This window comes from Penicillium lagena (genome assembly GCF_028827675.1).
Source record: "Penicillium lagena strain IBT 129212 chromosome Unknown utg000001l_segment0_segment0, whole genome shotgun sequence".
In the NCBI taxonomy this organism is placed as follows: Eukaryota; Fungi; Ascomycota; class Eurotiomycetes; order Eurotiales; family Aspergillaceae; genus Penicillium; species Penicillium lagena.
In genome coordinates, this window is record NW_026623222.1 from 5,722,560 (window position 1) to 5,747,057 (window position 24,498).

Sequence of the window (24,498 nt, forward strand, 5' to 3'; positions counted from 1 at the left end):
ACTATTAACACCAGCCCTTCTTTTTCGAATCTTAAGGTAGAACAGATATTTAGACCCTGCTGCATTGTTTTGGAAAGCCATCTAGAACCGGGCGGGCATATTTCTAGTTCCAAAGCTCATACGATTCTTTGACACATTGCATTGATCAATTTCTCATTTATTATTACGGCTCTGTTTTGGAGGGAAACATTTGCATAACTGTATCGTCGGGCCTGGCGTCATCCGTAATTGCTATAATGAGCTTCCTGGCGCGGGCGATGGTGATCAGTTTCCGTGAGATGACACCTGCAACCTAAGACTCTATTTGTGGGATTCAGTAAAATATCGGCAGGTCTCCACACGTCAATGCCGCTCGGGTATGTATTATTACGTGGCTCTAAGGTATGCGGCCATCCGCGCAGAAATGGCGCGAACGAAGCTGGCGATCATTCGACTACAGCTCGTAGGCGAGACACTCCCAGCTTTTGGCAAGACACCGAAAGTCTGAGTAGGGATTTCGCTCCACTTTCTTGAGAATTGAAGCGAGAAGCTGTACAATTCGTGCGAGAACTTCCAATGCATTGAACCGAACACTTTGGGACGTCAGCGTCTGGGCCAAGCTCCGATAACCTGCATGTCAGTCCCGAGAGGACGCGCAGACATGCAGATCAGCAAGCCATGACGTCCAACGTGGAGAATGCGAAATATTAATCCTCCAGTTAACTAGTTATCTTCAACTTGTTGTTAATAAGAATTAGCAATTCAAGGCAATACCGGCTGAATCTCTAGGTGTAGCATTTTATACCCTGGGAGTCCTGTTTCAAATATTTGCTGTACCGCTACAAGTGGATAACAGTCTAACCCTAATGCACGGTAGCCCCCATAACTTAGCAGTGCTACACCGTCCATCACTTCCCCATTCAAGCCGCTGTATCAATTTCGTGCCGTGCGCTTTCTGAAGCGTTGGTGCTGTCGAGGTGTTGGCTTCTACCATTTCGGTGACGAAGACGACCAGTTGCATCGTGTTTTTCATCCCAGGAGGCGACCTCTTGCAAAGGAACTTTGACCAGCCTATGAGTGGTACCACCACCTTCGAACTCGATAATAGTCTGACGAAGCTCATAGTGTCCAAGTTTTGGGCGTAATTTGACCCAGATGAAGAAATAAGCTCCGCAAACAGCAATACTAATGACATAGAAAAGTCAGCTTCTCTTTTGTTTCTCTTTTCTTGCTGGGTATCATTCATTCTCGTCATGCCAGTGAAGAGGGTTGGACGTGTGAGAAGCGGAAGTTAAGTCGGAGATACTCACATTGCAAGACCAGTGGCACAATACGTTGCGTACCAGAAACTAACATCCCCGCCGTCCCGACCAGTGCTGGGAGGATACCACGGCATCACCAACATATAAATATTCGAGACAATAGAGAACCCCACAGCACTGTCCCATGCTTTGTAACCAGAGGGCCCAAGACCGAGCTTTTTGCGACGCCAACGGGTGACAAGCAACCCAATGCTGAGCAGAAAAAGGAAAAAATTGCCGGGATATAAAGACAGGTCAACGACTATAGGGATACGATAAATAGTCAGCAATATCACAAGTATGGTATCTACTTTGGAAAAACAAACCAAAGTTGAAGGCGTCTCCGAAAGGAGGAGCAATGATCAAGATAATTGTCAACCCCCACTTAACCAAGTAGGGACCGAGAGGCGTCGCAAAAGGCCAAGTAGATGTCCAAAATCTTGTGAATGGAAGGACACCTTGTCTTTTTAAACAAGTCAACATCTCTCAATGATGAACGCAATATGCAGAATAAGAAATAACAAATTCATACCTTCCACACTCGCGAAGCACTCGAGATTGCCCAACTAACACAGCAAGTAGGTTACCAAATGCGCTGAGACAAATGAGAAAGTTTAATGCTCTGGATGCGCCGCCATTTCCAAATACATTCTCAAAGAACAGGCTTGCAGCAGTTAATTTTGATGCAAGGATCTCTTCCTTGGTTGCTGCTGCAAAGTAAGCTACATTAGCAAGAATATAAAGCACCGCAACCAATGTCAGTGACAAGGGCGCACTCCAGCGGAGGGTCTTCGTAGGATTCTTGACCTCATTCACGACGTTGAAAGCATTTGCATAACCGACATAAGAATAGATGACTTTCATTAATGCGTTCGTTGCGCCGTAAGGAGTGGCCTCAGAACTTCCGGAAAAGGCATTCTTGAAGTTGGCTGTAGGATTCTTCACACGTGTGTTTCCTCCTAAGACGACCAGACCGGCGATTGCAAGAAAGATCAGAGTAAGGAGTTTGATAAAACTGATTGCGTTTAACAATCGCAGTGACCATTTGGTGTTGAATACGAGGCCTACTTTTGTTTAGTAAACAGAAGTATGGAGCATGAAGGGTAAAGACTTACACAAGACAGCCACAGTGTATGATGCGATCGCCACACCTTTGTACTGCCAATCAGTACCGGTAGAGTCTCCTAACTTGAATAGATATTGGGAAAGAGCTATGGTTATATTAATGTTTGTAATTCATATTTCACTGAACGTGTGTACTCACCAACTGCATTGCTACTGCTGAACGATAGAATCACGGTTTGCATCGCGAAAACAGTCGGGAAGAAGTAAAGCGGTCGCGGGAAGGCTTGCTCGAAGTACACGACTTCGGAACCTGATCGACTGGGAAAGTATGACGCGAATTCCAGATACACGACAAGAGTGCTGAAGGCCATCAAGTATCCCAGAGTCCAGTAGATAAATGCCAGGCCAACTGAACCAGCACCTTGCAAGACGGTGGATGGTGTTGAGAAGACTCCAATACCAATCATTTGGCTCAGATTCAGAGCTATGATGGTCGCTGGACCGACCGAGTATCCCAGCGGAGACCTGATCTCTACAGGAGCACCACTGGCCTCCTGGTAGGTGGGGAGTGACGAGTTTTCCCCAGCTTCATGGGTATAAGTCAGACTGCCTGACTCAATGATCTCAGCTTCTGTGACCTCCTGGATGCTGCTCTCCCCACTGTCGTCTTTACTTGAAAAAAAGGAAGTCCCATGTTGCACTATAGATGGAAGCGATGAATGGCGGCAGTGGGAATGGAGGAGAAAAAGTGACCCAGGGAAGCCAAAAAAACTAGGTATAGCTAACGGAAAGAGATCAACCGTCTAGTTATGTATCGAGAGCTTTCACGAGGGGAGATGTTGCTTCGAAGCTCATTATCGCGATTGATTACGCCATCCTGTCACTAGCGGACAAAGCGATTAGACCGCGCGGTGGCCGTCACTCGAGCCCAATATTCAAACACCTCGGCTCGACCGTAAAGAGAGACGGCCTGGATGGTAATTACTCTGGCCCAACCCCGGGGGTCGCTTAGATCCGTTGAAGGTTACCCTCAACAACACGATGGAATCTTGGAATATAGAATTGTATTTGATGACTACTGTCTTGGTAATGACGAATTAAGCCGGTCTTCGGCTGCAATGAGTGGCGTTGCTTTACAACGATTGTGCCATGGATATGTTATATTTGTCGATAGAAATATACATTTAGGGTCATTTCAGCGATACACCCGGGTGTGTACCACTAGCACCAAAGGGCGTGTCCCTAACAATATGACCCCAGCTTTCTATTAAACCCAAACTAGGACAAATCCGGGACTAGCGCGCTCTGCGGATCCATGCCTGATTGACAAAGCGGAAATTTCGGTGGTGTGGCTAATTAGCCTGCAGTAGTGGTTCTAGACTTGCGAATGCTGAGGAACATATGGAAATCGCCACGTCAGTATCACGATCTTCAACTATTCAATCGGCGCCTTCAAGAAATATCTATCACGACATCACCAATAGCTTTCAATTCCTAATGCATTGCGCCCGGGTCCACATTGGAGTGCATGCGGACGAAATCGTGGATATCATGCAAGAAACATTCAGCCGACTAGAAAAGGCACTTGGAACTCATGCACAGGAGGCTAAACCACGAATTTGCAATTATAGACAGATCATCGCTTTATACTTATATGAGTACTAGATTTTCGCATAACTTATAGTGCCAAGTAGACATCTGGGGCTATTCCTACCATATAAGCAAACCGGTGAAATTGCACTTGTCTTCAGTTATGCGAACGTTCTCCTTCAGTGTATTCCGGTCTTTAAGAAAGGCAATCCATGAACCAATGTTTGGTATTTGCAGGTTGAAGGTGGCCTCTTTGGTCAAGTTGTTCCCAAATGATATCAAATGATTGTGTTCGCCACGACGCTTATGGCTAGAGAGCATTACTGGAAGCTCGTTTTCAAAATGTGTGGTTTGCGTTTGTTTAAATCGAGTATCATTTCGCCGAAAAGGCCGTTGACCCACGCAAACCTACGATTTCGATTTAGTGTCCATTTGAGCGAAGAACTTTTATCATCACGAAAAGATTTTCTCACCAAGGCCGAGTAAAATTGGATTCATCAAAAGTGAATATAGATTCGTGGATTAGTCCTGCAACAAATACGAGAATGCGATGGTCAGTATTGACACCTCGAATGGCATTGAGTAAGGAGTGGTCTGAAGAGGTGAGGCTTACCAAGGCCGTTGGTACTACTGACCAGGGTTTCCAGACATTGCTTGATTTCTTCGTCGTCATCACTGGTAAGGATCTGCATGGTCGTTGCCATTGGCCAGCCCCATCCGGGCCCAATGTGGGGGCTGCCCACCGAGTTGATTACAGGTCCCTGCATGTAGTATGGATTACTGGTGCTCAGAATCTTTCGCCGGCTTGCTTGGTAAGTGTGGTCACTGCGGGAGAGGTAACCAATATATGGAGCGGACACCAAGCTAGGTACTGACGCATCATCCATAGAGTTGACGCTACCGAAGCCGTCAATCTCATACGCAAAGACACCTTCAGCAGTAATGGCTTTAGTACGGATGCCATTCCGGATCAGGTCAACACGGTTCTGCATTGTATGAACCAAGTCGTCGTGATCGCCGATGGACTCGACGATGGGAATGGTGGCCTCCAGTTTCGCGGCCAACATCATATTGGCCGGAATGAAGAGTTCGTAGATACATGCATCATCAGAGGGTCGGAAGGTTGAGCGTACTAGTCCGGTGCCTCCATGAACAGGGTTACCATATGCGTTGTTGCTGAGTGTTTCTGTGGCACGATCTGTGAAAGCTGAGAAGGTGTATGGTGCGATAACGACTGAACCATTTGTTGCGTATGTTGGATAGGTTTGGTCTTCAACGACCTTCAAGACGGCTTGTAGAGCGTCCATCCATTTGTAATTTGTGAAAAATGTTGTATCATTAGTGGCGTCGAAATACTCGGAAGATACTTGGAGGAAAGATGCTATTGAGTCGAGCTCATATTTGCATTCAAAAATCGTGTTGTTGTTGGGCGTCGGAGTCACGGTAGTTTGGGCTGAGGCGCCTGAATTATTCACCGGTGGGAGACCAGATTCCAAAGGTGGCTGAAATGCGTTGCAGTACGGTGCTTCGAGGAGGAAACGAGCTTGAAGGTTAATCAATCCGCGGAAGAGGGAGGCAAAAGAGTCTCGAGACGACGCATTACTGAGGAAAGGCAAGTAGGAATGCAATTGAGAGGTCGAGTCGCGAATCCACATTGCATCACTGGAAAATGTTTATTTAACATACTGATCGCTTTCTAAAATCCGATATCATGAATAAGATATGAGGGACTCACATGTCTCCAGTTATGATGAACGTGAGTTCCTCATCCGAGTCTTGCGCCTTGCCTGTCCACTTCACAGTTGTGTCTAGTGTATTCGGGTAACTGTTTTCAAACAGCCGGAAGAGGTCTGGGTCGGCTATAACTTTCTTCATTTGTTGGATAGTGTCTTCGACAGCCTCGGACACGAAAGTGCGGCATTCTGGTGGAGGACGCTGATAGGGCAAATGGTATTTGCCTGCCGAGTACGGCGCATGGCCGACGCTGGCGTATGCCGTGTAGTCCGTAGGGCAGGTTACATTGGCCGCAATTCCTCTCTCTTCGTTGAGACGAACCAAGCCTCGGATGTTGTCGATGCTTAAGCTATCAACTCCGCCCAGCAAGCCAATCAATCCGGCGATCTGAGTCAGAAACATTTTCCAAACGGATCCGGTTACCTGGTTTGGCTAGATATAAGACAGATATCGGATTGTGGGATATCTCTCAGCTTGAGGAAGTGACTTCTACCTTTATATAGCCCGTCCCCCCAACCCAACCCCGCATCTGGCTCCTTGTTCGGGGAACAGCATTAGCTGCGGTGACATTCCAATTCAGGGTCTTTGATTAACCCTAAGTGGGGCCAAACCCCGGAAATTGCCACCGCGAAACGTGGGGGTCCGAACCTGGCAAAACACCCCGCGCATTCCGAGAGAAGAATCCAAACCCAGGAACTGAAGGAATCCATTTTGCAAAACATGCCACAACTGTCTAATCCTCAGTTAACCCTCCTTGGGGCTGATGTCCGCTCTGGCGCAATGCGGAAAAGATACTAACGCGAAAAGAGAAAGAGAAAAAGTCGCTCTCGACTATTCTGTGACGCCCATAACTCATCGGTTGGCCTCACTGCGATATCTACTCAATCCCGTTATACCTAGGCTGTGAGAACCTTTCTCAAGGAACGACGTTAGTTAGTTCACATTGGCTGGCGTTGATGCAAGTATTTAATTCGTCACTTGTCAACCATTTTCCTCTCGAGATAAATCTCAACGTCAGTTTTTTGAACCGGGCCTATAACCTATCTGATGCGCTGGATTGGGCAAATTACTGCGCTTTCACCCTTGCCAAATCGTGAGGCTCTGCTTTGGAGGTTCATGGGAGACTCAGGAGTATTGTTAGAATTGTGTTATAACTTCCACGTTTCCGTAATCGATTTTTGCAAATTGTCATTGATAACATGGTTATATTCGAGGGCCTTTTCTACAAAATATTGTGCCCGTTATTAGCGCTTAGTGGCGAAGATAACGGTTTTGCAGAATTGCTATAATTCATGGGGTCGATGATTTCCGGATATATAGGCTGGGAAACAATAAGACGGGGGTTTGTACTTGCAGGTGCATACTAACTCAGTGGGATAGTGTATACCAAAGATCATAAAACCGTGATGGTCAAAAACTGTTCTACATAATCAAATGCCCTATTAATCCAACAGCTTCTCATCCTCCGTCGGCCTTCGACAAGAATCCGCCAACCCAGTCACCTTCCACTCGCCATTCAATCTATGCAGAATAAAAAGCTCCACACCAACATGATCGACTACACCGTTGATTTTTGCTCGGAACGGTGCCCACACCGCAGCAAGGTTCCCAGCCTCGTGCATTTCCACCTTTGGATCCCAGATACGCTCATCGATCTCGTCTGTAACGCTAGCGACGTGTTCGACGAATGACCCGATCGTGCAGAAACGTAGCTCTGTTGGTGCTGGAGGTGAGAGGGACATGCCACCTGCTCGGACGCAGTGCTTTTCGAAGTCGACGCGGGATTTGCTGTTTAGGGCTGCGAGGAAGCCCTGGATCCCGGCGACTATGGCGTCTGTCTCTTTGGAGGTAGATGAGGAGGGTTCTGGCTGAGGAGATGGTAGTGTCCAGCACATTTTGAATACTTTTTGTGATAGTAATGAACTCAAGGCATTTCTCTGGAGATCAATTTGATTGTTCTGTTCTGCTTTGTCCCTGTTTTCGATAGAACTGCCTGATGAAAGCAACCGACTATCTAGACAGGGCACCTCAGAACGCCTACCCTCGATAAATACGGTTACCGTTGCAATAGTTTGGTCCTACCGCCCCCTCCTCCCTTGTATGACCATCATGACTGACATGATCTGGGTTTGTGTAAGACAAAGGGGTGAATTTCATGTGGCACCCGCTAACAGAGTTCAGGCAACTAACAGTTTTGGACCGTGCCGTCACCTCCCTTCTGGTTCCTTCCCTCGGCTCGGATCTAATAGAGTAGTTATTCACGCTTACCTGCTTTGTTGTTCTTCAATGATTATAGTCCCGGACAGATGCGAACAATAGTGACTTATCATAACTTTGGTACGCACCTCGGAGAAGATTAGAGTCATCCTTAAACAGTATAGTATCCCTATGTCTTACGACCTCGGCTATTTTTCATGTTGCTGTGTATAGACTACGTCAGCTGCCTTCGTCGCAAACCAAAACGACGGCTCTCAACTTCAACATCCAATCTGAATGTTCAATTTGATAGCTCTGGAATACCGGATCCAGTTCCGAGGTCATCAACCCTAAACACCCTCGCCGGTTAATCCTTAGGGTTCTCCAGGGACAAGCATGGACGACCTTTGCAAAAAGCAAACACAGGCCCGCTGCACTTGGACGCTCTGAAATGGTGAAATGGCCTTCTCCACACCTCCGTTCCCCAAACAAGCAAAAGATGGCCTTAACAAACCCTTCCCCGCCCGAAACAAGGCTTATTTCAAAGCCCGGATGTGCCGGCAAGCCCAATAATATCGAAAAAACTCTCTAGAACTCCATTTCATCGGCTTCTATCAGGTCGTCGCTGAGCCGAGTGCCGATCATGGGCCCATTCTGGCGAGTCCCAGAATGGGACCCCGGTCTTTCCCCTCAAAAGTCCTTGTTATAATTTTTGCGCTCATTTCGCTTACTACGCAGTTTTTACGATTCAAGAGATAGCTAAATTATCGCTAGAATGTCAGACATCTTCTATCCTCTGATTTTGGCTACATTCCCGACATTGCTAATCGGGTAATTAGTGGCCGATCAAATCTCCACTAGGATTCGACATTCCTGTCAGTCATAATGATAAAAGGTGGCTTCGCAGGTGAGCGACCAGAGTGCGAGTAAATCTGCACTATCGTTATCATGTCTCGATTGGCTTTCAATTTTCTTGGCTTTTGTGCCGCAGCATATGCAGCGAGCTCGTCTCCGACAGTGACGGTGCGTAATGGCACCTACGTCGGCGTGCGAAGCACGGCATACGAGCAGGATTTCTTCTTGGGTATGCCGTATGCACAGCAGCCAGTTAAGACCTTGCGGTTTACGGTGCCGCAATCGTTAAATGAGAGCTGGGGCAGGGCGCGTGATGCTAAAGAGTACTCGGATATCTGTGTTGGTTATGGGGTAGCACGCCCTTTTCCAAGGGATCGAAACCCCTACTAACCTATACTATCCCAGACGGATTCGATCTGGCATCCTCAGTCCGAAGCATGCCTAACACTGAATGTCATCCGCGGCTCATTCGTTGATAAGAATTCCAAACTGCCCGTGGGTGTCTGGATCCATGGTGGTGGGTTCGTTGAAGGGTCAGGCAGAGACCAGCGCTACAACACGTCTGCCATGATTGAGAATTCGTACATAATTGGTAATGCCTCTCTTAATGTTCTGCTAGAACCAAAACTAACCTCTCAAAGGCAAACCGTTCCTCGCTGTGACGCTCAACTACCGACTCTCTGCCTGGGGGTTCATCAGCTCGAGCCAAGTCTTGGGATCGGGCAACACCAATCTGGGACTGCGCGATCAGAGGCTCGCTCTCCAATGGGTGCAGGAGAATATTGGCGCCTTCGGCGGCGATCCGGACAAGGTAACCATTTGGGGCGAGTCCGCGGGTGCCATATCGGTAGGCTATCACCTCACAGCATATGGCGGGCGCGACGACAATCTGTTCCGAGCAGGCATTATGGAGTCTGGCGGGTCTATTAGTCCCAGCCCATCCAACTACACAGGGTTCCAACCACTGTACGATAATCTCACATCCCAGGTGAATTGTTCGAATGTGGTGGACTCGCTGCAGTGTCTACGCGAGGTACCGTTTGAACAGCTCAATGCCGTGCTCAATGGTACAGATGGGGAATCTGAGTACAGCTTTGCGCCTGTGATTGATGGAGACTTGATTCGCAATTGGGGAAGCATCCAGCTGGACAGGCGCGAGTTTGTCAAAGTGCCTATACTCATGGGCAGCAACACGGATGAGGGAACCGCGTTTGGGCCGGTGGGAATAAACACTACGGAGCAATTTTATGAGTATCTGACTGGTAGGTGAACTATGTTTATAGGTCATATCAGTTTACTGACATGGACTTAGGTGGCGGTTTCGGATTCCGAGCGCCATCATCAGTGGCATCGCGCATCCTGCAACTATACCCTGACATACCATCGGAAGGTATTCCCGCAGTTATTGGCAGTAAGCGCGTACCATCAATGGGATGGGAATGGCACCGGACTAGCGCATTCTTAGGTGACTGGGCCATGCACGCAAATCGACGACGACAGTGCGAGGTCTGGAGCGAGACCGGGACAACGGCGTACTGCTACCGATTCAATGTGCACTCGGCAGATGTCCCATTGCTATATGGCGCGACGCACTTCGAAGAAGTATCTTCTGTGTTTCACAACATCGCAGGTCTGGGATATCACTACGGCAAGCCGTTTGCCGGCGTGCCGCAGTCGTATATCGATCTCAGTACGATGATGACCAGCATGTGGGCTTCCTTCATTCATGATCTCGACCCAAACACGGGTGTAGTCAATCGATCGGTGCATTGGAGTGTTTATGACAAGGCCAGCCCGCAGGATTTCTTCCTGAATTCTAATATCTCGAGCCATATGGAGGCTGATACCTGGCGGAAGGAGGGGATCGATTATATCAACTCGGTTGCGAAGGCTTTCTGGCGCTAGTGTGAATTTTCCATGTGTTTTGATTCGACCGATGGGAAGGGTATATGGTTGTGCATGGGGGATGAGTTGGTCTAGGTTGACCGTATTGTTGCGTATATGGTATGGATTCGAGAGCATGATGTATCTATTTGCAATATTCCCACCACGGCTCCAGCATGCAGACCGTATGCCGCAGTTGAAGAATCTAGCAACCTATAATATGTCTATCTTGCCTACAATAACAATATCATTTCTACAGAGTTCTAAACGGTCAAGTCACAAAGTTAAACCCTCATGCCGCCAAGCCCTAAAAACCAATTTCCTAGACAGGCATGGCACAAGACGTCAATGCGACAAGTAAGTTAACTGATCGACTATCAGATCGCCTTGAAGTGGGCCAAACATTTCTCTGGACCGCCTAACTAATTCCTATTTAGGCAACAGGCCTAGGAATGATGGCTGTCACACCTTGAGTCGGAATGCGGGAAGGACAATGTCGCAAGAATGCCATGCAGCAACACACCCCTTGGCATAAATTCAGAATCGAACTTTTGTCGTTGACTATTCCGATCGCCGGCCGGGGACAGGTACGATCTCTGGAACCAGCAGAGACTCAACCACGGAACCCAAGAAGGGCGAAAGTCGGATCCGAGATTCTGCAGTCGGCCGATCGATCAGATTAGTCAGAGATGAAGATGGCAGATGTTGTTCTTCAAGGAAAGCAGGCGAATCTTTGAGGTGAAAAATGCAACTGTTGACGGCATTTGGGCGGGTGGGAAACGCGGACTGAGATCGGTGGAGCCGGTATTCTGTACAGAATAGAATACACATTACCTTCCAAGGTAAATACATGCACTGTACACAGTTCTTTCTCAGCCCCCGGATGCCAGATCCATCCACTTACAGTAGCTTGTGACCATTCCACCCGCTTTCGCGACTATTGACGGCGCGCCGACGCGCAGGATCCAGAGTGAACCGAGTCAGTTTTCACTAGATCTCAGCTAGACTGACGTGGCGACCCACCAGATTATTCAAATCGAAAATGCAGCTTATCAGGCACCCACTACTGTAAGAAAGGAACCAATCTGCGCACTGGACCTGGCGCTGATCCTGCACGGACGAGTCAGGGTCCCCGAATCCCCGAATCCTGCAAGACCGGCAAACCCTAGCCCTGTCTGCTACTCACTATAGTATACTCCATCTGTACAGATCTTGCACTACTACTGGGCTTTACTAACAGACTACGGAGTATTCTCTCTCGTGATCTCTCCAAAGCCACAAAACTATAATCAATAGCGCGACCCAGTAAGTGGGAAGTTGGGACGGGCGAATCCCACGGTTCACCGGCGCTAGTGGTGGCATGCGCGCAATCAGACGGCAGTATAAGCGAGAATGTGCTTCGGGCTGCGATCGTGGCGCGATTAAGTATGATTAGGTTGATCTCAGTTCGATAGTTTAGTTACACGAGAAAGATACCAAGAATACGCAGAGAAGCCGAAGAACATTGGTCCACGCCCGACTAGGGTTGGCGCGGAGGGCCCGAGAGCACGGGTTAATATCGATCCATCGATGCTAGTCCGGCAATCTCTGCAGGGATCGATCCACCTGCCGTGCCGTCTTTGATGTAGATGTCTAGAGTAAAATAAAAAGGCGCAGATGAGAACGAACGGAATAGATCTGATGAGTCTAGACGGGGTATACTACTGCTCAGAAAACAGAGAGAGTATTAGTAAACCCCCGGGTGAATCACTACTACCCCTCGGGTTCATCACCCACGAACTCCTGAGGAGGCCATTGCGCGATCTTGGACGCGCTAGCAAAACTACGATGCCGCCGATCGCTAGTGGCCAGGGCGCACGTTGCGGGGACGAGGGTTTGGGTTTCTTCACAAAGCAACAAACTATTTGCATTTTTCCCTCCACAGCGTCATTCCCGGGAACTACTAATTTCATCTTCCCCTGCAGCCCAACAGATAGTCTATTCTGCGATCGCCGCCCGGATACGACCGGAGAGATTTCTGCAAACAGAATAGACTCGTTTTATTTTTTCATGGATTGTTGTTGAGTGTATGTACCCGGCCATCCATAGTTCCACCCATAGGCCGTCCGCCACGTTTCGGCCGGGATCGGGGTTCTCCGCGCTGCTGGAACATTGCACAACAACACACCCGGATACACCGGCGAGCGGCGTGCGCTCTGTTCTAGGGAGGTCGCCTCAACAGTGAGGCACGGTGGCAATGCAAACCCTTCGCCATGATGATGGCGAATATCCGCCATCGTCGCTGGTCTAGATTTCACCATGTTGAAGAATTGTGGATGGGGATGAGGTAAGCGACAGGAGTAGTTTCCCTATCAGTAAATCATCCTTATACAAACAGCCTGTCTGTTTGGATCGGGTACTGTCAGTCCATGACTGTACGAAAAGATCTCCACAGGGGTATCACACGAGCGCAGGGGTGGCGGTTGCTGGGTGTGTTGGAAAGGGATGAATGAATGGATCGTACTTCTCAATGCAGCAACAAACCAATCCTATTCGGACGGTAGCCTACACAGGGCGATCCCCATCCATAGCGCAAAATCCACCTGATCGGAGCACATGCCCCAAATTTCCCGACTATCTCCCCGAACAGGGGTTCCTTGCCTTATTCTTCTTTGGTCCTGACAAATCGTCGGGACGACAAATCGTCGGGACGTGTAGATTCAACTAGTGAGTCTCCACCAGATCAATGCAGTGGCGGTGTGTACTTTTGTTTCCTAATTGTCATTCTTCTAGTCCCGTCTTCCAAATAACAAAAACTTCCCGCGGGTTTGACGCGAGCGGCATGGTTTAGGTTTGAGATTTGAGATTCCGATTTGAGATTGGGGCTGATCGGCACCCGCCCTGTGCCCGATCGCGCGTGGATCGCCCGATCCCACGCAACAGGGACACGGAACCCCGCGTATACAGACGAACACATGACAGAAGGGGCAGTGACGATCATGATCAAAGAAAGTGAAATTGGGGGCCGCGGCTATCAAACCCGAATCCAGCATCTGATACCGAGATGAAGGGTTTTGGACAGACCCGTAGTTCCATACCGAGAGAGAAACCAGGTCGGCGTAGTTTCCCGCAAACACGGTATCCTACTGAACCTACCGGGGTTGGACCGTTTGCCACACGGTGGCTTTGAGGCGAAAAATGAAACATTGCCGACATTGCCCATGAAATTCTTCTGTATAGAGTGCCTGAGTGTAGAGATCTAGATAGTCTGGTTGAACCAAACAGCGGAGCCGCACGGGTCGGCGAAGCTACGGCCGATACGACAACCACGCGGCGGTGGCGAAACAACAGCACATCTTCAAATCGACGTCACGAACGAAACAACAACTACACGCCACCCGCAATAGATTTCCAAACAGGAAGAAATTTTTGTCATGGACCATTCGTTGATGCTAGATGAGACAGATCGTACACACATCAAAAGATAAGACAGATACTAAAACACATATTTGACGAGGGCAAGACAGGGTAATGCAGGGTATAGCCAACAACAGTCTTGCAGCAAAGGGGAAAAAGAGATAAAAAGCAAAGGCGCCCGTTTCCACGGTCAACGATGGGCTAAAAAAGAAATCACAATCCTGAATTTCGTCATCAACCCAAAGGGGGGAATCTATGCTGAAGCCATTTTTCTCCCAGAGTGCAAACGGGTATTAATAATAGGAGGGATAGAGAGACAGGGAATCAAAAGGGGGACGAGGTGTGGGAACAAAACCTCCGAGACAAAAGAGGAAGGTCGAAATAGATCCAAAAATGCCCACCAGACGCAAAAATAAAAATAACGCCTCCGAAACCTTTTCTAATCCCCGCCGGTTCAAGAACGCCACATGACAAGAATGGTGAAGGAGAGGGCAAACTTCAAAGGCTGGTGGGCGAGGCCGAGTCGAGGACGGCCTTGGGCTTGAGGTTGGAACCCAGGGTGGCCGCCTTGTTGGCGCCCATCTTGCGAGTCAGCTTGGCGTAGTGCAGGCCGCACGCGTTACACAACGTTCGGGCTCCATCCGGTCCCCGACGCCATTCAGGCGTCTCGGCTCGGTTACAGCTGTGGCAACGACCAGGAGGGGCCGCTTTCTGTAGGAACAAGGTTAGCCCACCCATAACTCATCAAGTAGTGGAGAAGAGGAAGGGAAATTTCCTTCTTGAGGCGACTTACTCCACGCCGTTTCTTTGGATCGGCACCCGCAAACCCGCCGGCGCCTTTGAACTCTTCCTGGTACATGGCCATGTGTTCATCGGCGTCCACTCCACCGGGCTTAAACGCCTTGCGCTGGGCCATCTGCTCTGCCAGCGCCTGTTCCTGGTTCACTACCGCTGTCCGTATCCGGATCAGCGCATCTTGGTTCCGACGCTGCATATGGAGCATGTCCTCCACTTCGGTGAGCGTGGGCAGAGACCCAAGGACCGGTCCCGATCGCTGGGTCTGATGCGCCCTCGCTGCATAATGCCGCGAGAAATCCAATGTTCGGTTGCTCAGTTCGGCAATCTGTTCCCAAAATTAGGTCCATCTCCCATCAAAAATCTCGATACATACCTCATTTAGCGACGTCTCCACATCGTAGACGTCTAGGTGCCGTTTCACACTGTCGCCATGGGGTTGGCCTGGAATCGGCCGGCCCACAAATCCGCCCTTGGCTTCCTCCACCCGTGCTGGTTCTGCACCAGGCTTCCATGGAGCGCCCATGTAAGGACGATTGTCATAATGAGCTGGCGGATACGAAGAGGTGCTGGGCGGCGGTTGAGATTGGAAGGTGTAGTTTGTTGGAGGGAAATGGCCATAGCCGTTGGGAGAAGCCACGCTGCCCGCGGAGGTCGGCGCGCTGTAGTCGTAGCCGGACGAGTTCTGCGACCCGGAGACCGAGGTTATGCCCGTCTTTGCGCTTTGTGTGGGAGATTTGCCCGAGTTGAGCGAGTGTAGCGACGTATTCCGAGAGTCTTGGGTGTGAATCGAGCCTCCCGCTAGTTGAGGCTGATGGGGAAACGCCGGTGGATTGGAGAAAGGGTTCGGTGGTCCCGAGGGACCTTCTGCGCTTGACCGTCCGATCAAATGTGACGGCGGCGGTGCGGTGTGTCCGGGTTGTGATGGCGGCGCCGACGTGGGCGCCGGATATGGCAGCGGGTTGTCATTGCCCAGGGCCTCGTGGATGGACGGCAGCGACTGCCGCGGAGCTTGTTTATCCTTGTCCTCCTCCACCGCGCGGCGCGACTCCGGGGATGAGATGTATCCTGGTTGTGAGGGAGCGCTGGTGGCCGGCGTGCACGAGTATGGCTGGCCGGTGTACATGTTGCTGGGGCTCATCAGCGAGGTAGGCGATCCGATGCTGGTCGCGATCGAGGAGTGGTTGGGTGTGTACCCCGAACCGTCTTTGCCGAGGAAACCGATTGCGGGCAAAGGGTCTCTGTGTCCAGATGGTCCCGTCAGCATTGGGGTTCTGACCGAAGCGAGGGAGGGGGAGGGGGCAAAACAAACCTGTGCCTTGTCGCGGCTTCCAAAGACCCCATCACGTTCAGTGGCGCTGACCGGTCTTAAGGCGGCATTCAAGATGAGAGGGTATGCGTGAGGGCGATGGTCCGATCGTTGTGGCGGCGGAAGAGATCGATGGGATGAGATCGAGCTTTAAGGAACCGATCGAGAGAGAGGGAGGAAGGGTGGCAAGAAGAAATAGTAGGTTGAGGCAGGACCCGGCCGAAGCAGAAAAAAGTTCCCAGGCGCCTCGGAAACGCCTCCTCTCGTGCGACTGTCTTTGGGAGGACAGAAAGCCTGTTCCACCAGTTCGTGCCGGCAGAGGGGCCGATGGGGGTGGGCGGTGGGCTCGATCGGGATGGACAGCAGGGCGAAGTGAGATGGACCCGAGATGGCGAGTTTAGTCCGATGCGAAAGTCTGACGGCGGGCGGGTTCCAAGGAACGGTATAGATCGGGACCACGGCCCAATGATGGAAAATAAACCGATCGGAGTGTCAGAAGGGCCGAGCGGAGGGTGACAATGGAATGAGGGAGAGCGATAGATCGCGTGTGATGGGCGAAGAGAGAAGGGGGGAATATTATTAGTTAGGGGAATGTCAATCCGAGTATGGCACGAGGAAAGACGAGGGATAATATAATAGTAAATGGACAAGAACTTTATTATTTTACAGATGGCGCGGGTGGATCGAGATGGAGGATCGGTATTCCGTCCTGACGGCGTTTTACCGTACGAACTGATCTACAGGTATTGTCCTCGTACGATGGTGCGTAGGGCCTCGAGATGTGCCTGTCGCGACCCAGGGGCACTGGCTCTGCCACAGCAGTGGCGCCCCATGACGCCCATCGCCCAGGCTGACATCATGGAGGACCGAGTGGTCCCCCGATCTCTGAACGGCGTTCTGGGTCGGGGTGAAGGGGGACAGTGTGTTTGTGGGCTAGGGGTTGCACAGCCCGCGACCGGCCGCCGTTCCATGGTTACTTCGATCTGGGGACCATGTCAGAACACAACAAGCGTTAAGCTTCGATCGATCGAAGCACCCTACTCTCACCTGCTTCCTCTTTCCTCCTCCTCCCAGGCATCCCGTTCGGTACCATCGCGCTGGTGTCCTTCCTCTCAACACCGTCCAAGCGCCCACGCACGGCAGAGCGTCTCCATCACACGGTCACGCTTGTGGCGCGCACAGACGCAGACCCATCGCTGGTTCAACGGTCGGAGATCAGAAAAGACAGACCAGCGAGATCTTCGGCATTTCTCCCACGCCAGGATCATTGGCTCCTCAAATCCCACCCTGCGGATGGGAAGAATCGATCTGCATCCCCCCATCGCTCGACGATGCAGCCACGGCTGCACTGCGTCCTCGAGATTTTCTTAGCGTATGCACGGTAGGTCACTTTTCGGTCGGAGGAGTGCAGCCTCGATGACAGTCGTCAATGGCGGTTCCCTCCCCCGCCGCGGGCGTTTCGATCTGGACTATCCGAATCGCAACGAGGAGTGATGGGTCATACAAGATCCGGGGGGGAGGGAGCACCACCCCTGCTGGTCTTCACTCCCAATGGTTGCCTCCTGACGGAGCAGGCAACCAGCCCTGCAGGATCATGCCGTGCAAAATGGCAGGCCAATTAAAAAAGACTTGGCATTGGTTGTACTCTCATGAAGATCCTCGACTGATTCGTCTGCTCAGAAGGAAGAGGGGATCGACAGCGGTGGACTGGGACCGTTAGAGCCGTTTTCTGGTCTCCGCCACCGCTGATGAGGGATGACTCGAGCCTGACAAAGCCCAGGGTGGGCCCCGGAGCTAGGATCGCTAAATAAGATGATCAGATAATCCTAACCGCAAAGGAAAGGAGCGACATGAGCTTGTCCGAACACGGCAAGAGATTAAGATCCGATCCCAATCTTAGTGCGCGGATCGCTTTTGGCGGCTGGAGTCAGTTCTTGGATGACCGATCAGAAAGGGGGGGGCCCGATAGTTAGATTCGGAGGTAACGAAACAAAGTACCGTTCCTCTGGGACAGCCGCGCAGGAACGCTATACACTGCAATCCCGATCAATAGTACCCCCGACAAGGGGAGCATCCCCACTGTCCTTTATTCTTCGAGTAAAACCTCCGAGAGTAGACGCCTCCCCAAACGCCACCCCGATGGGTGAGGGATCCCTCATTTTCCCCGTTTCCTAACCGTTCCAGGCAGGGAACTCGTGTCATTCGCCCGGCCTGGGGGGAAAACAGGACATGGGAGTGCATAGTGGTGGGGGGGCCATCCGGGTAATCTCTCCGATCTCTAGACTCAAAGGAGTAAGTTGACAGCTGGAGCTAACTCCTAGACAGGGGGAGTGGAAGGAAGGAAGAATAACTATCTTCATATCGACTCTGACAGGCTGGGAACCAAGGAAGTCCTGCATTTCGACCAAAGGGGGAATGATCCTGAATCAGGTTGCGCCCCAAGTCAGTCTGAAATCATGCCCTAACGGCGCGAATCTCGATTCGAGTGTCGGCCAGCGTACGGTAACAGTACTATACCACGATGGGCCGAACTCCTCATCGTAAAATAATCTCGGTGTCAGATCTGCTAGTAGGTTTTTTTTTATTTCTATTTTTTTTTTTTGCCCTCTTCCTTTCTTGGCTACGCTATGCACTAGTTCGGACGGAGGGGAACTATTGGCAGCGGTTCGGCTTAGCCACACTGCCATCAACACGTGAAGCCGCGCCTTATCGGCTCCACGGGTGGCAAGGACGATGATGATGATGATGCTGGTTGATGTACGTCCAGTAGTGCGACTGTGATGCCAACCGCATCTCTGCACGTTCTCCCCGAGGCACGAGAGGGGCGAGCGGGCAAAGGGGGGTAACGGCGGGTTTTTTCGGCCTGGTCAAGGACTGTAGGCGAGCCACGAGATGAGGACCACCCTCCCCGACAGCTTGGGACAACAAGATTGCACAGGCACTACGATGATTCCTCTGAGAAGGAGGAGGGGGCAAAACGGTGCACATACAGTAGTAACACGTCGGACCGTTCGCTGACCCACTAGAAGGAACAGTTAGGGCCTCGATCGGCGGGGAGGAGAAAACGGTAAATCACGAAGAATGGACGCACTGGTACAGTACAGACTAACATCGAATTGACTGCATAGAGCATATCGACTGTAACGAACAGTTAATCTCCTGGTACAGATGCCAATTATTCTCCACTTGGGCCATGGACCCCGAAGGAAAAAAAGGAGCTCCATCGACCAAGACCCACCACCACTGGGGCAACAGCAGATTGCGAAAGCTAGGCCTCAGGGTTTGGAGTTTGTTCTAGAGCTCTCTTTTCCAGCATCTGACTCGACTCGAGAGGAAGAAAGCTCTGTTTGTTGATCCCCGAAATTGAGGAGGGGGGATAGCTTCCCTAGCTTCCTTTCCGGGCCATCTGAAACAACAATCTGAGCGAAAAGGAAATTAAAGTAAATCTCCCAATACCCGTGCGAACAGGAACGCAGCATCTGATCCGTGCTGAAGCTTAATACGAACATCCCAGCAGAAAAAAACAATTTTCCTCTCTGTCCATCTACTTCTTAACGCAGTAACTCGTGTCGCCCATCTCTGGACGTATAACGCTTCGGAGAGGGCTCCCCGGAAGCCGACCACGTGAGAAATAAGAAGTGACTCTAGTTACGATCCGCTGGTGGGGTGGATAGACGTTGTGGAGTCTTTTTCGGCTTCTCGTTCGACGAAGCTACTCTTGTCCCACCGATTTCCAAGTTTCCGGGCATATCAACGTGACTAACACCGTATGCGGGACATACTAACTACATTCGAGCATGGACATACAGTCAGTAGTTCGTGGAGAAAACTACAGTGAGCATTTTTTGGTACCGAGCTGGTCTATGCTTTTTTCTGGCTTTTTTTTTCTTTTTCTTTCTTTCGCGACATATTCGTGTAGTTGTTCTGTGTCAGCAGCAGAAAGGCAAACAAACCACGAAGCAGACTATCAACGGGTATCCCCGTGTGCCTTGAACATTACACTTGAATTGACGTTGTGATACTTCTCTGACCTGTCTCTTCGGCTAGACATGACGATTCCGGGAATACGAAATACTCGAAGTAGAAGCAGACACAGACGATCTTGAAGCGGGGCCGTTTACCGCACGAGCCGGATGTAGGACAGTGCCCAGGGCACAAAGCAAAGAGAGAACCGACAAGAGCGCCCCTCCTGCGTAGAATGGAAAGCGCCCGGCCACCCGGGCTGGCCCCTCCCGGTGGTTCAGGGATGGGAAAACAAACGACGGCAGGACGGGAGCGATTCAGGATCAAGCGAGGGCGAAAGAGAGGGCAATAATACACAGTACAACAGTAAGGAGTATGCTCTAGGTCGTCCCGTTGTTCTCGGCCGGGGGAACGGCCCTCGGTCTTCGAATTGGCGTGTCTCGCATCGTATGATGAGTCTCATCAGACCCCAGGCATCCCAAGCCCAGTCAGCGCGCGATCGATCGAGGCTGTGCGGAGAAAAGACCACGCCCACGATCTGGCTCCTTCGCTAGCATGGATTGCATGCGCTGCGGTCCAGCTGAGGGAGCGGCCGGGTCTAACTAATGCATCGGAACTGCTATCCGCTGTGGTTGGGACTAAATGAGGCCCGGCTCATTGCCCGTCTGGCTCTTTCCAAGCAGAACCGATGGCGTCCAGGGTCAGTGTTGAAAGCCGGTTTTCTGCTTGTTCTTTGCCCGTTACCTTTTGGCAAGGTATTTCATCGCCTTGCGGTTTATACGAGGAACCAGTAAAGGTGGAATTGTCTAGAATGTGCTCTCGCCAGGTTAAGCCCGCAGAACAAGTCAATTGGCTCGTCTTCCGGGCCAGTAGATAGTCAAACAGTCGCTGTGCTGGCTGCACGAAAAGAAAAAAGGACACAATTTTATGAAAAGTAGAAGCCGACCGTCTAGGGCTGGGGATTCGCATTTGGCCCAGATGTCAGGATATGCTTTGGTCTCCTGCACGCCGCAGCTGCACGCATGGCCCGTTTGGGGGTTTGACAGCTGCTCGTGCTCGAGTCTAGAACCCATTGTTTTGCATGGTACTTTTGTGTCCTAGTCTTCCGGACATGACAGCTGCCATGCACCCAGTGGTCTAGCCTCAGCAAATTTTCTGGAGTGGAGAGATCCAGTCTCTAAAAATGGCATAAACAGGACTGGGCATGATATCCGCTGTGCGATCCCAGGGGTGGTGGGGCAGCGGCAGGAGGAAGGGGGCCAACCACAACCAACGGCGTCGGACTGTTTTCTGTCAACTAGGAACAGGTTCGGAGGCCATTGGTTGTTGACGGGCCAATCAAGGCCAAGGAGGATGCTCCAAGGGGAAGGAGACTGGGACGAGCTAGCGAAAATGCGACCGATGAATGTTGTGATCGGCGCCAGCACAGCAGCCGAAGGATCGGCAATCTTCAATCAAAGCAACCACAACGGCTGTCAGACTGGCTGTCAGGCTGTCAGGGGTCCACTCAAGTCCCCATAATTGGACTCCACCGGATCCCCGATTTTGAACTAACTATCGGGAACACAGTCATATTAATCATCATGGACCAAAGACGTAGACCCCGAAGGGTAGGAAGAGTAGTTGAAGAGAAGAGAATCGAATGCAACACTATACTACGGATGGATGAACCTGTGCGGCCGAGGCAGACCCAGCGGTGGCAAGTTCGGGAAGCGTAGAGTGTCTGCGGGATTTAGCCCCGGAGGATCAGGGACCATGTTGATGGAACATGCAGCTTGCCAGATGCAGCCAATATGACAGACATCTGTCGGTTAGCCCTAGCGTGTGCCCGGCAGTTGGTTGTATTTGCTAGGGCCTAACTCTGTGCTCAACAATTTGTCAACTGCTGCATAATTCGATGGGTTACATGTGCCCAAAATATATATTTGCGATCTATAGATTTCCAAGCTGCGATGAGACTAGATAGTCAACACTCCATTAGTAAAACCAATACTATACTGATTCTATACAAAACATGAGCTTTTTTGGTTGTTCGTGGTAGTGTCTGCCATAGTTGGTGGTGATTCCTGTGAAGGAACGAATGACGCAATGTATCCCCGTCACGTGTGCGGAGACTTCAACTCCCCCATCTTCCCAAACACCCCCCAAAAAGAGCAGCATGGCCATCTCACTGTCTGAAATCCCGACCGCCTCCTTGCTCTATCAGACAAAGAGACTGGTCCCGACTGCTACATCCACTGTACCGCAGCAGACCCTCAACAACATCGTCTCGCTGATCCGCAACGACATCACCAAGCTCCAGGTTGACTGCATCGTCAATGCCGCCAACACCTCTCTGCTCGGTGGCGGCGGCGTGGATGGTGCCATCCACCGTGCTGCTGGGACAAAGCTGGTCAAGGAGTGTGCCACTCTGAAAGGGTGTGATACCGGCGATGCCAAGATCACGGATGCCTACGATCTCCCCTGCAAACGGGTCATCCACACCGTCGGGCCTGTCTACCAGCGTGAGAAAAAGGTCGATGCCTCGCGGCCCGAGTCTCTGCTACGCAGTTGCTACCGTCGCAGTCTCGAGGTGGCGGTCGAGAATGACATGAAGAGTATTGCCTTTGCAGCCATCAGCACGGGCGTCTATGGATACCCGAGCGACAAGGCCGCGCAGGCAGCTGCCGACGAGGTGCGCCGGTTCCTTGAGAAGCCAGGTAACATGGGCAAGCTGGAGCGCGTGGTGTTCTGCAACTTCGAGCGCAAGGATGAGGATGCCTACGAGGAAGTGATCCCGTAAGTACCCACCGTGCCTATACTTCCCCTGTCTCACCTGCTAATTTTTCTAGTAAAATCTTCCCCCCACCGCCAAAGATCTCTCCCCCTCTGAACCCAGTGAGTCCGCAGCTTCGCCCTCACCCTCGGATCTCGCCGCCCGGCTCCCAGACGTGCCGACTGCGGACCCCGCTTCTTTCGGCCAGCCAGATGCTAAGAAGCCGAAGATTGATGCAGGTACCACCAAGCTTGAAGATGACTGGGAGGAGGTTCAGCGGTCAGAGGGTGAGCCAGTGGAGATGCTGGACGACGAGCCTGTGGAGATCGACAAGGCGCCTTCTGCGGGCGACGTGCAGAGCGTCCAGTCTAGCGGGATCCTCGACGGGAGTGAGACGGAGAATCGCCTGGGAAAGGACTGGTGATGTTATCGCATGTCATGTAGCTACGAATATCTTTTATTTCCTTCACAAATAATGAATGCTATGATCTGTTCATGTCTTTGTTTTTATTCATTGATAAAACTAATGCAAACAATGCAAACATTGATATCGGGGTTGATGATCCATTTGCTTTGGAACTTCCACTTCACACCTCGAGATACACCTACAACCACAATGCCAGCACCAGTCCAAACACCATAGCCTCCAATCTCAGCCTGACACCCAGGCTCTATCCACCAAGATGAGCAAACCACCACCAAACACATCAACAGGCCACAAAATCCTCCGCCCAGACATCGCCAAAGCACTCTCCCGAAATCAAAAACCGAGCACCGCCAGCACCATCCCCGAACAACCCCCAACAACATCCCCCTACCATGCCTCCGATCCCGTAGGGCCCACTCTATCTCGCCGAACATGGCTCTCAAGATTCACTTCCCAATTCACCGCAAACCTCCGCACCCGTTACGCAGCCCTCCCACATCCCATCCGCCGATCGATGCGCGTAGCCCGGGTGCTCGCGCCACTCCTCCCCATCTCGCTCTGGTTCTCTGAACATGTCTGCCAGGTTATGTGGGTGCGTGGGCCGTCGATGACGCCGTATCTAAATGAGAATTATGAGGAGATGAATACAGCGAGCGATATGGTGCTTGTGAATATGTGGCCGTGGGAGAAGATTTGGCCTGGGCAGACTTCGAGGAGGCTTGAGCGGGGGATGGTTGTTACATTTCGGTATTGCCCCCTTCTCGTTTTGCCATGGGATAGCCGTGGATGTTGCGTGTGTGAATGCTAATGGGAACCATTTGTTGCTAGATCCCCCGCAAACCAGAACCACATCGCCATCAAACGCATAATCGGCCTCCCCGGCGACAGGATCACAACACGCGAACCATGTCCAAAACTCTCCCAGATCGTCCCCTTCAACCACGTTTGGCTAGAAGGCGACGCCGCTGATCCGCGCAAGTCATTGGATAGTAATACCTACGGCCCTGTGAGCGTCAGTCTAATCACTGGTCGCGTGATGGCCGTCCTGGGGCCTTCGAATAGGCGGCGGTGGTTGGATTGGGAGGGGTGGGAGGATGGAAGGGTCGATGGTGCGGAGCCGGATGATGTTTTTGGGAAGAATTATCGGTGGGAGGTTAGGGGGAGGGTTGGAAAGGAGGCTGTGAAGATTGAGAGGCCGCCACTGGGATGATTTTTCCATCGGATTGTACATATACCTAGACCCGAGGAA

The 24,498-nt window shown here is 51.2% G+C and overlaps 9 protein-coding genes across 9 annotated transcripts; 4 read left to right on the top strand and 5 right to left on the bottom strand.

Moving 5' to 3' along the window:
• Window positions 1-899: 899 nt before the first annotated feature.
• N7510_002523 (uncharacterized protein) lies at window positions 900-3,016 on the bottom strand (the record flags this gene model as incomplete). The annotated part of the gene is made up of 6 exons (XM_056974450.1): window positions 900-1,164; window positions 1,290-1,542; window positions 1,607-1,743; window positions 1,813-2,344; window positions 2,396-2,491; window positions 2,545-3,016. Coding segments are annotated over 6 exons (1,755 nt in total), but the record flags the coding sequence as incomplete, so codon positions are not given.
• Window positions 3,017-4,404: 1,388 nt separating this feature from the next.
• N7510_002524 (glycoside hydrolase family 125 protein) lies at window positions 4,405-6,071 on the bottom strand (the record flags this gene model as incomplete). The annotated part of the gene is given in 4 exon segments (XM_056974451.1): window positions 4,405-4,463; window positions 4,549-5,290; window positions 5,303-5,597; window positions 5,671-6,071. 4 exon segments carry the CDS (start codon window positions 6,069-6,071, stop codon window positions 4,405-4,407), a joined length of 1,497 nt encoding a protein of 498 aa, XP_056839568.1.
• Window positions 6,072-7,111: 1,040 nt separating this feature from the next.
• N7510_002525 (uncharacterized protein) lies at window positions 7,112-7,564 on the bottom strand (the record flags this gene model as incomplete). Its single annotated transcript, XM_056974452.1, has 1 exon — window positions 7,112-7,564. The coding sequence occupies one exon, from the start codon at window positions 7,562-7,564 to the stop codon at window positions 7,112-7,114; it is 453 nt and encodes a 150-aa protein (XP_056839569.1).
• A 1,249-nt stretch (window positions 7,565-8,813) lies between these two features.
• Window positions 8,814-10,625, top strand: N7510_002526 (uncharacterized protein; the record flags this gene model as incomplete). The annotated part of the gene is made up of 4 exons (XM_056974453.1): window positions 8,814-9,071; window positions 9,126-9,312; window positions 9,362-9,982; window positions 10,033-10,625. The coding sequence occupies 4 exons, from the start codon at window positions 8,814-8,816 to the stop codon at window positions 10,623-10,625; spliced, it is 1,659 nt and encodes a 552-aa protein (XP_056839570.1).
• Window positions 10,626-14,498: 3,873 nt separating this feature from the next.
• nsdD (GATA-type sexual development transcription factor NsdD) lies at window positions 14,499-16,062 on the bottom strand (the record flags this gene model as incomplete). The annotated part of the gene is made up of 3 exons (XM_056974454.1): window positions 14,499-14,711; window positions 14,794-15,123; window positions 15,172-16,062. The coding sequence occupies 3 exons, from the start codon at window positions 16,060-16,062 to the stop codon at window positions 14,499-14,501; spliced, it is 1,434 nt and encodes a 477-aa protein (XP_056839571.1).
• Window positions 16,063-16,863: 801 nt separating this feature from the next.
• N7510_002528 (uncharacterized protein) lies at window positions 16,864-17,475 on the top strand (the record flags this gene model as incomplete). The annotated part of the gene is made up of 1 exon (XM_056974455.1): window positions 16,864-17,475. The coding sequence occupies one exon, from the start codon at window positions 16,864-16,866 to the stop codon at window positions 17,473-17,475; it is 612 nt and encodes a 203-aa protein (XP_056839572.1).
• Window positions 17,476-20,912: 3,437 nt separating this feature from the next.
• Window positions 20,913-21,140, bottom strand: N7510_002529 (uncharacterized protein; the record flags this gene model as incomplete). Its single annotated transcript, XM_056974456.1, has 1 exon — window positions 20,913-21,140. One exon carries the CDS (start codon window positions 21,138-21,140, stop codon window positions 20,913-20,915), a length of 228 nt encoding a protein of 75 aa, XP_056839573.1.
• Window positions 21,141-22,225: 1,085 nt separating this feature from the next.
• N7510_002530 (macro domain-containing protein) lies at window positions 22,226-23,246 on the top strand (the record flags this gene model as incomplete). The annotated part of the gene is made up of 2 exons (XM_056974457.1): window positions 22,226-22,845; window positions 22,946-23,246. 2 exons carry the CDS (start codon window positions 22,226-22,228, stop codon window positions 23,244-23,246), a joined length of 921 nt encoding a protein of 306 aa, XP_056839574.1.
• A 259-nt stretch (window positions 23,247-23,505) lies between these two features.
• On the top strand, window positions 23,506-24,459 carry N7510_002531 (putative mitochondrial inner membrane protease subunit Imp2; the record flags this gene model as incomplete). Its single annotated transcript, XM_056974458.1, has 2 exons — window positions 23,506-23,996; window positions 24,078-24,459. The coding sequence occupies 2 exons, from the start codon at window positions 23,506-23,508 to the stop codon at window positions 24,457-24,459; spliced, it is 873 nt and encodes a 290-aa protein (XP_056839575.1).
• Between the last annotated feature and the right edge of the window lie 39 nt (window positions 24,460-24,498).